The 12,636-nt window shown below is 34.6% G+C and overlaps 1 protein-coding gene across 1 annotated transcript in view; it reads left to right on the top strand.

Moving 5' to 3' along the window:
- The window catches only part of LOC142466610 (uncharacterized), a 164,000-nt gene extending 151,796 nt beyond the window's left edge, over positions 1–12,204 (top strand). The window contains exon 6 of the mRNA XM_075571865.1: positions 12,131–12,204. Within this exon, the coding sequence (XP_075427980.1) occupies positions 12,131–12,204 (74 nt within the window). The remainder of the gene's footprint in view (positions 1–12,130) is intronic.
- The last annotated feature ends 432 nt before the right edge of the window (positions 12,205–12,636 follow it).

Here is a 12,636-nt window from a genome sequence, read left to right as displayed (position 1 = left end):
TATAGATAACATAGGTGGGAACATGATAAATGTATAGATAAAAGGTGGGAACATGATAAATGTATAGATAACATAGATGGGGAACATGATAAATGTATAGATAACAGGTGGGAACATGATAAATGTATAGATAACATAGGTGGGGAACATGATAAATGTATAGATAACATAGGTGGGGAACATGATAAATGTATAGATAACAGGTGGGAACATGATAAATGTATAGATAACATAGGTGGGGAACATGATAAATGTATAGATAACATAGGTGGGGAACATGATAAATGTATAGATAACATAGGTGGGGAACATGATAAATGTATAGATAACATATGTGGGGGACAGATAAATGTATAGATAACATAGGTGGGGAACATGATAAATGTATAGATAACATAGGTGGGGAACATGATAAATGTATAGATAACATAGGTGGGGAACATGATACATGTATAGATAACATATGTGGGGGACAGATAAATGTATAGATAACATATGTGGGGAACATGATAAATGTATAGATAACATAGGGGGGACATGATAAATGTATAGATAATATAGGGGGGACATGATAAATGTATAGATAATATAGGGGGGACATGATAAATGTATAGATAACATAGGTGGGGACATGATAAATGTATAGATAACATAGGGGGGACATGATAAATGTATAGATAACATATGTGGGGAACATGATAAATATATAGATAACATATGTGGGGAACATGATAAATGTATAGATAACATAGGGGGGACATGATAAATGTATAGATAACATAGGGGGTACATGATAAATGTATAGATAACATAGGTGGGGAACATGATAAATGTATAGATAACATAGGTGGTGAACATGATAAATGTATAGATAACATAGGTGGGGGACATGATAAATGTATAGATAACATAGGGGGGACATGATAAATGTATAGATAACATAGGGGGGACATGATAAATGTATAGATAACATATGTGGGGAACATGATAAATATATAGATAACATAGGGGGGACATGATAAATGTATAGATAACATAGGGGGGACATGATAAATGTATAGATAACATAGGTGGGGAACATGATAAATGTATAGATAACATAGGTGGGGAACATGATAAATATATAGATAACATATGTGGGGAACATGATAAATGTATAGATAACATATGTGGGGAACATGATAAATGTATAGATAACATAGGGGGGACATGATAAATGTATAGATAATATAGGGGGGACATGATAAATGTATAGATAATATAGGGGGGACATGATAAATGTATAGATAACATAGGTGGGGACATGATAAATGTATAGATAACATAGGGGGGACATGATAAATGTATAGATAACATAGGTGGGGAACATGATAAATATATAGATAACATATGTGGGGAACATGATAAATGTATAGATAACATAGGGGGGACATGATAAATGTATAGATAACATAGGTGGGGAACATGATAAATATATAGATAACATAGGGGGTACATGATAAATGTATAGATAACATAGGTGGGGAACATGATAAATATATAGATAACATATGTGGGGAACATGATAAATGTATAGATAACATAGGGGGGACATGATAAATGTATAGATAACATAGGTGGGGGACATGATAAATGTATAGATAACATAGGGGGGACATGATAAATGTATAGATAACATATGTGGGGAACATGATAAATATATAGATAACATAGGGGGGACATGATAAATGTATAGATAACATATGTGGGGAACATGATAAATATATAGATAACATAGGTGGGGAACATGATAAATGTATAGATAACATAGGGGGGACATGATAAATGTATAGATAACATAGGTGGGGACATGATAAATATATAGATAACATAGGTGGGGACATGATAAATATATAGATAACATAGGGGGGACATGATAAATGTATAGATAACATAGGTGGGGACATGATAAATGTATAGATAACATATGTGGGGAACATGATAAATGTATAGATAACATAGGGGGGACATGATAAATGTATAGATAACATAGGTGGGGAACATGATAAATATATATATAACATAGGTGGGGGACATGATAAATGTATAGATAACATAGGGGAAACATGATAAATGTATAGATAACATAGGTGGGGGACATGATAAATGTATAGATAACATAGGGGAAACATGATAAATGTATAGATAACATAGGTGGGGAACATGATAAATGTATAGATAACATAGGGGGGACATGATAAATGTATAGATAACATAGGGGGGACATGATAAATGTATAGATAACATATGTGGGGAACATGATAAATGTATAGATAACATAGGGGGGACATGATAAATGTATAGATAACATAGGGGGGACATGATAAATGTATAGATAACATAGGGGGGACATGATAAATGTATAGATAATATAGGGGGGACATGATAAATATATAGATAACATAGGGGGGACATGATAAATGTATAGATAACATAGGGGGGACATGATAAATGTATAGATAACATATGTGGGGAACATGATAAATGTATAGATAACATAGGGGGGACATGATAAATGTATAGATAACATAGGGGGGACATGATAAATGTATAGATAACATAGGGGGGACATGATAAATGTATAGATAACATAGGGGGGACATGATAAATGTATAGATAATATAGGGGGGACATGATAAATGTATAGATAACATAGGGGGGACATGATAAATGTATAGATAACATAGGGGGGACATGATAAATGTATAGATAACATAGGTGGGGACATGATAAATGTATAGATAACATAGGTGGGGACATGATAAATATATAGATAACATATGTGGGGGACATGATAAATGTATAGATAACATAGGTGGGGACATGATAAATATATAGATAACATAGGTGAAGACATGATAAATGTATAGATAATATAGGTGGGGAACATGATAAATGTATAGATAACATAGGGGGGAAAAGATAAATGTATAGATAACAGGTGGGGGACATGATAAATGTATAGATAACATAGGGGGAACATGATAAATGTATAGATAACATAGGTGGGGAACATGATAAATGTATAGATAACATATGTGGGGAACATGATAAATGTATAGATAACATATGTGGGGGACATGATAAATGTATAGATAACAGGTGGGGACATGATAAATGTATAGATAACATAGGTGGGGACATGATAAATATATAGATAACATAGGTGAAGACATGATAAATGTATAGATAATATAGGTGGGGAACATGATAAATGTATAGATAACATAGGGGGGACAAGATAAATGTATAGATAACAGGTGGGGGACATGATAAATATATAGATAACATAGGGGGAACATGATAAATGTATAGATAACATAGGTGGGGACATGATAAATGTATAGATAACATATGTGGGGAACATGATAAATTTACAGATAACATAGGGGGACATGATAAATGTATAGATAACATAGGTGGGGGACATGATAAATGTATGATTACATAGGGGGACATGATACATATATAGATAACAGGTGGTGGGGACATGATAAATGTATGATTACATAGGGGGACATGATAAATATATAGATATCATAGGTGGGGACATGATAAATGTATAGATAACATAGGGGGAACATGATAAATGTATAGATAACATAGGTGGGGAACATGATAAATGTATAGATAACATAGGTGGGGACATGATAAATGTATAGATAACATAGGTGGGAACATGATAAATGTATAGATAACAGGGGGAACATGATAAATGTATAGATAACATAGGTAGGGAACATGATAAATGTATAGATAACATAGGTGGGGACATGATAAATGTATAGATAACATAGGTGGGGGCATGATAAATGTATAGATAACATAGGTGGGGACATAATAAATGTATAGATAACATAGGTGGGGGACATGATAAATGTATAGATAACATAGGGGGGACATGATAAATGTATAGATAACATAGGTGGGGACATGATAAATGTATAGATAACATAGGTGGGGACATGATAAATGTATAGATAACATAGGTGGTGGGGACATGATAAATGTATAGATAACAGGTGGTGGGGACATGATACATGTATAGATAACATAGGTGGGGGACATGAAAAATGTATAGATAACAGGTGGTGGGGACATTAAAAATGTATAGATAACATAGGTGGGGAACATGATACATGTATAGATAACATAGGTGGGGAACATGATAGATGTATAGATAACATAGGGTGGGAACATGAAAAATGTATAGATAACATAGGGGGAACATGATAAATGTATAGATAACATAGGTAGGGAACATGATAAATGTATAGATAACATAGGTGGGGAACATGATAAATGTATAGATAACATAGGTGGGGACATGATAAATGTATAGATAACATAGGTGGGGGACATGATAAATGTATAGATAACATAGGGGGGACATGATAAATGTATAGATAACATAGGTGGGGACATGATAAATGTATAGATAACATAGGTGGGGACATGATAAATGTATAGATAACATAGGTGGTGGGGACATGATAAATGTATAGATAACATAGGTGGTGGGGACATGATAAATGTATAGATAACATAGGTGGGGGCATGATAAATGTATAGATAACATGGGTGGGGACATAATAAATGTATAGATAACATAGGTGGGGGACATGATAAATGTATAGATAACATAGGGGGGACATGATAAATGTATAGATAACATAGGTGGGGACATGATAAATGTATAGATAACATAGGTGGGGACATGATAAATGTATAGATAACAGGTGGTGGGGACATGATACATGTATAGATAACATAGGTTGGGGACATGAAAAATGTATAGATAATAGGTGGTGGGGACATGAAAAATGTATAGATAACATAGGTGGTGACATGAAAAATGTATAGATAACATAGGTGGGGGGACATGATAAATGTATAGATAACATAGGTGGGGGACATGATATATGTATAGATTACATATATGGGGACATGATAAATGTATAGATAACATAGGTGGGGACATGATAAATATATAGATAACATAGGTGGGGGACAGATAAATGTATAGATAACATATGTGGGGAACATGATAAATGTATAGATAACATAGGGGGGACATGATAAATGTATAGATAATATAGGGGGGACATGATAAATGTATAGATAACATAGGGGGGACATGATAAATGTATAGATAACATAGGAGGGACATGATAAATGTATAGATAACATATGTGGGGAACATGATAAATATATAGATACATAGGGGGGACATGATAAATGTATAGATAATATAGGGGGGACATGATAAATGTATAGATAACATAGGGGGGACATGATAAATGTATAGATAACATAGGGGGGACATGATAAATGTATAGATAACATATGTGGGGAACATGATAAATATATAGATAACATATGTGGGGAACATGATAAATGTATAGATAACATAGGGGGGACATGATAAATGTATAGATAACATAGGGGGGACATGATAAATGTATAGATAACATAGGGGGGACATGATAAATGTATAGATAACATAGGGGGGACATGATAAATGTATAGATAATATAGGGGGGACATGATAAATGTATAGATAACATAGGGGGGACATGATAAATGTATAGATAATATAGGGGGGACATGATAAATGTATAGATAACATAGGGGGGACATGATAAATGTATAGATAACATAGGGGGGACATGATAAATGTATAGATAACATAAGGGGGACATGATAAATGTATAGATAACATAGGTGGGGAACATGATAAATGTATAGATAACATAGGTGGGGGACATGATAAATGTATAGATAACATAGGTGGGGAACATGATAAATGTATAGATAACAGGTGGGGGACATGATAAATGTATAGATAACATAGGTGGGGAACATGATAAATGTATAGATAACAGGTGGGGGACATGATAAATGTATAGATAACATATGTGGGGAACATGATAAATGTATAGATAACATAGGTGGGGACATGATAAATGTATAGATAACATATGTGGGGAACATGATAAATGTATAGATAATATAGGTGGGGACATGATAAATATATAGATAACATAGGTGAAGACATGATAAATGTATAGATAATATAGGTGGGGAACATGATAAATGTATAGATAACATAGGGGGAACATGATAAATGTATAGATAACATAGGGGGAACATGATAAATGTATAGATAATATAGGTGGGGAACATGATAAATGTATAGATAATATAGGTGGGGAACATGATAAATGTATAGATAATATAGGTGGGGACATAATAAATATATAGATAACATAGGTGAAGACATGATAAATGTATAGATAATATAGGTGGGGAACATGATAAATGTATAGATAACATAGGGGGAACATGATAAATGTATAGATAATATAGGTGGGGAACATGATAAATGTATAGATAACATAGGGGGAACATGATAAATGTATAGATAATATAGGGGGGACATGATAAATGTATAGATAATATAGGTGGGGGCATGATAAATGTATAGATAACATAGGGGGAACATGATAAATGTATAGATAATATAGGGGGGACATGATAAATGTATAGATAATATAGGTGGGGACATGATAAATGTATAGATAACATAGGGGGAACATGATAAATGTATAGATAATATAGGTGGGGAACATGATAAATGTATAGATAACATAGGGGGAACATGATAAATGTATAGATAATATAGGGGGGACATGATAAATGTATAGATAATATAGGGGAGACATGATAAATGTATAGATAATATAGGTGGGGAACATGATAAATGTATAGATAACATAGGGGGAACATGATAAATGTATAGATAATATAGGGGAGACATGATAAATGTATAGATAATATAGGTGGGGAACATGATAAATGTATAGATAACATAGGGGGAACATGATAAATGTATAGATAATATAGGTGGGGAACATGATAAATGTATAGATAACATAGGGGGAACATGATAAATGTATAGATAATATAGGGGGGACATGATAAATGTATAGATAATATAGGTGGGGACATGATAAATATATAGATAACATAGGTGGGGAACATGATAAATGTATAGATAATATAGGTGGGGACATGATAAATATATAGATAACATAGGTGAAGACATGATAAATGTATAGATAATATAGGTGGGGAACATGATAAATGTATAGATAACATAGGGGGGACAAGATAAATGTATAGATAACAGGTGGGGGACATGATAAATGTATAGATAACATAGGTGGGGACATGATAAATATATAGATAACATAGGTGAAGATATGATAAATGTATAGATAATATAGGTGGGGAACATGATAAATGTATAGATAACATAGGGGGACAAGATAAATGTATAGATAACAGGTGGGGGACATGATAAATGTATAGATAACATAGGTGGGGACATGATAAATATATAGATAACATATGTGGGGAACATGATAAATTTACAGATAACATAGTTGGGGGACATGATAAATGTATAGATAACATAGGTGGGGGACATGATAAATGTATGATTACATAGGGGGACATGATAAATATATAGATAACAGGTGGTGGGGACATCATAAATGTATGATTACATAGGGGGACATGATAAATATATAGATATCATAGGTGGGGACATGATAAATGTATAGATAACATAGGGGGAAACATGATAAATGTATAGATAACATAGGTGGGGAACATGATAAATGTATAGATAACATAGGTGGGAACATGATAAATGTATAGATAACAGGGGGAACATGATAAATGTATAGATAACATAGGTAGGGAACATGATAAATGTATAGATAACATAGGTGGGGACATGATAAATGTATAGATAACATAGGTGGGGGCATGATAAATGTATAGATAACATAGGTGGGGACATAATAAATGTATAGATAACATAGGTGGGGGACATGATAAATGTATAGATAACATAGGGGGGACATGATAAATGTATAGATAACATAGGTGGGGACATGATAAATGTATAGATAACATAGGTGGGGACATGATAAATGTATAGATAACATAGGTGGTGGGGATATGATAAATGTATAGATAACAGGTGGTGGGGACATGATACATGTATAGATAACATAGGTGGGGGACATTAAAAATGTATAGATAACATAGGTGGGGAACATGATACATGTATAGATAACATAGGGTGGGAACATGAAAAATGTATAGATAACATAGGGGGAACATGATAAATGTATAGATAACATAGGTAGGGAACATGATAAATGTATAGATAACATAGGTGGGGAACATGATAAATGTATAGATAACATAGGTGGGGACATGATAAATGTATAGATAACATAGGTGGGGACATGATAAATGTATAGATAACATATGTGGGGACATGATAAATGTATAGATAACATAGGTGGGGGCATGATAAATGTATAGATAACATGGGTGGGGACATGATAAATGTATAGATAACATAGGTGGGGACATGATAAATGTATAGATAACATATGTGGGGACATAATAAATGTATAGATAACATAGGTGGGGGACATGATAAATGTATAGATAACATAGGGGGGACATGATAAATGTATAGATAACATAGGTGGGGACATGATAAATGTATAGATAACATAGGTGGTGGGGACATGATAAATGTATAGATAACAGGTGGTGGGGACATGATACATGTATAGATAACATAGGTTGGGGACATGAAAAATGTATAGCTAATAGGTGGTGGGGACATGAAAAATGTATAGATAACATAGGTGGTGACATGAAAAATGTATAGATAACATAGGTGGGGGGACATGATAAATGTATAGATAACATAGGTGGGGGACATGATAAATGTATAGATTACATAGGTGGGGACATGATAAATGTATAGATAACATAGGTGGGGACATGATAAATATATAGATAACATAGGTGGGGGACAGATAAATGTATAGATAACATAGGTGGGGAACATGATAAATGTATAGATAACATAGGTGGGGAACATGATAAATGTATAGATAACATAGGGAGGGACATGATAAATGTATAGATAACATAGGTGGGGACATGATAAATGTATAGATAACATAGGGGGTACATGATAAATGTATAGATAACATAGGTGGTGACATGATAAATGTATAGATAATATAGGTGGGGGGACATGATAAATCTATAGATAACATAGGTGGGGAACATGATAAATGTATAGATAACATAGGTGGGGAACATGATAAATGTATAGATAACATAGGTGGGGACATGATAAATGTATAGATAACATAGGGAGGGACATGATAAATGTATAGATAACATAGGTGGGTACATGATAAATGTATAGATAACATAGGGGGTACATGATAAATGTATAGATAACATAGGTGGGGGACATGATATATGTATAGATAACAGGTGGTGGGGACATGATAAATGTATAGATAACATAGGTGGGGACATGATAAATGTATAGATAACATAGGGAGGGACATGATAAATGTATAGATAACATAGGGGGTACATGATAAATGTATAGATAACATAGGTGGGGGACATGATATATGTATAGATAACAGGTGGTGGGGACCTGATAAATGTATAGATAACATAGGTGGGGACATGATAAATGTATAGATAACAGGTGGTGGGGACATGATACATGTATAGATAACATAGGTTGGGGACATGAAAAATGTATAGATAATAGGTGGTGGGGACATGAAAAATGTATAGATAACATAGGTGGGGGGACATGATAAATGTATAGATAACATAGGTGGGGGACATGATATATGTATAGATTACATAGGTGGGGACATGATAAATGTATAGATAAAAAGAGAGAAAAGTTGCGCCAAAAAAGAATTAGCCTACTGTTCAATATATGGCTCCTGTCCTTGGCACAAAGCAGTTCCGCAGCCTGAGTCTCTCAGAGGTGATTCACCAACCTCTGTGTGGATACTGGTAGAAAAAAGGGGGGTCCTCCGGCGCGTTACTCTGCTTGTGGCTCCACGGCGTTTAAGGCATATAAGTGAGGGAGAGAAGAGAGGGGACCACAGTAAGGGACCAATACAGTGATTATACACAGCTCTTCGTTTGATTGGGGAGGGAGGGAGGGGGGGGAGTAGGGGTGTTGGGGGATCAATAGAGATTGAACGATACTGCTACATAAAGGAGACACACTTACATCAAAAATATCTAATATCTTGAATTCTTCTACTCTTCTCCTTATATAGCTGCGTGTTGTTGAGGGTGAGGAAAGACCTCCTGGTATCCTCCTTAGCAAAAAATAAAGGGAAAAAATAGTGCAATACAGTTTATTAACAATGGAAAAAAAGAGATTGAACACTTACAAGCGGCCGATAATTTCAGGCATAGAGAGGAGATGCTGCCAGACTCCACAACGGATCCCTTCCTGGGTTGGGCTGCTTTGTCCTGGCTGTTTCCCTGTTGGCAGATGGTTGCTGTGTTGATCTTCACTTCGGGTGGCTGGGATTGAGAGTTTCCAAAAGCCCGTGCACAGGCTATGTCCTCCTCAAAAACGGCCTGTCCCTCAGCATACACAGCATACAGATTTCAGCTCCCTGCTCCGGTGCGCATGCGCATGCGCAGACGGCGGGATCGCCGAGCCAGATAGTACAGGGGAGTCAAGTCCTCACTACGGTGGCTTGTAATGGCCAAAAAACGTCAAACGCGTTTCGCCAATGCTTCCTCAGTGACGTGTATAGGCAAAGGGTAGCAGCAGTCTTATATACACTGTAGAATCGTCAGTTTAACTCCAAGGGTGCTGGTTTGACTCATAACATAGGTGTAGGTCCTTAAACTCAATTGCTCTTACTTTGTTGACTTAGTGTCGTGATACAAATTATACATGGTGATTAAATAATTAAATACAGCATGATTAAGAACAAATGGCATGCCTAAAAAACTTTAATGGTGGCAAGCCTTTTGTGTGGATACTATTTAATTAAAAACAAGGTAGATAAGATGGATAATTAGGAAGGGGAGATAGTTTACTTATTGGCTAAATATTCTTAAATTGTAATTAAAATATAAGTTAATGTTGCTTTAAAATATTTGGATAAAACCTAAATTTGGCATTTAAAAAGATGTTGATCTAAAATATGGGTATTACCAATGAATCCAATATGCTATGACTCATGGAGAAGAAAGAGATCTTAGAGATGCCATTTGTTTAACAGGAACATAGATTTTCAGCAGTTTTCAGTCCTAAAATGAGGATACTTGTAATCTTAAGTTCTTCTATTGAGGTGAATATTAACTTAGTTGTTAAAAAACGGTAATAGATTTAGTAGGTCACTTGATGTTATGGTAGAAAGGCTGTAACCTCCATGTCTATATTTAACCCCTTAGGTGCCAGTGTTTGGAGGGTGAAAATCCAAAAGGATTCTCTTTTATTAATTTTCTTTATGTAATCTCCTACCCTCCAATCGGGTTTTACTAGTTCAATTCCAAAGAATTTCAAACAAGAAGGATTCTGATCGTGTTTGATTTTATAATGGTTTGAGACGCTATGAGTCTCTAAACCATTACATATATTTCTTATGTGTTCTCCCACTCTTGTTTTCAATTTTCGAATTGTCCTACCTACATACTGCAGGTTGCAACTACACTGTAGTACATAGATCACACCTTTGCTATCACAAGTAATATGTGACTTGATAACATAGTCTAGGTTAGATATAGTGCAATTGAAGGAAGTTGTTCTGATATCTGGTGTTCTATTGTTTCCACATGCCTTGCAGTTTACACATCTTTTAAAACCCTTTGTTAATTGGTCTAGCCAGCAGCTCTTAGTTTTTGGGGGTAAAAAGCTCGGTACGAGTTTTTGTTTAATGTTTGGAGCTTTGGAATAAATAACCGCTGGTTTATTTCCGATTATTTCTTTTAAAAGGTCGTCTTGTTTTAAAATGTGCCAATGCTTGTTTAAAACACCTTCTATTTGCTTAAAATTTGTGCTATACGGTGTAATAAAAGGAATAAAAGCTTCGTCTCTATTTTTAGGCTTCGTTTCTTTATAGACTAACATGTCCTGTCTGTCTACCTCTCCTACCTTTTTGAGTGCTTTGTCGATTATATGTATGTTATATTTTTTCTCCAGAAATTTATTCTTCATTGGTATTATTTGTTGTTCAAAGTCACTATGTTGCGTACAATTTCGCTTTAAACGTCTAAACTCGCCGTAGGGGATATTTTCTAGCCAGTTCTTCTTATGGCAGCTATTGGCTTTGATAAAATTGTTGCAATTCACTGTTTTAAAATGTGTCTTAGTGTTAATAATACCTTTATCAATAAAAACCTCCAAATCTAGAAATATCACCTCAGTCAAACTCATACTATAAGTAAAAATTAAATTCAAATTGTTAATATTGATTGTGGTAAAAAAATTATGTAGAGATTCAGGGTCGCCTTTCCATATGATGATGATATCATCTATATAGCGCCTTTAGAGTACCAGGTTTGCCTCCCACATCTTATTTGGCCAAATTGTTTGATCCTTCCACCATCCAAGGAAGAGGTTGGCATAGCTGGGGGCAAACCTGGTACCCATTGCGGTCCCTCTTTTTTGCAGGAAGTAGTAGCTTGCCACCATTAAAGTTTTTTAGG

This window comes from Ascaphus truei, chromosome 1 (genome assembly GCF_040206685.1).
Source record: "Ascaphus truei isolate aAscTru1 chromosome 1, aAscTru1.hap1, whole genome shotgun sequence".
NCBI lineage: Eukaryota > Metazoa > Chordata > Amphibia > Anura > Ascaphidae > Ascaphus > Ascaphus truei.
The sequence above is the reverse complement of the archived record's forward strand: the minus strand, read 5'-3'. Positions and strand labels throughout refer to the sequence as shown.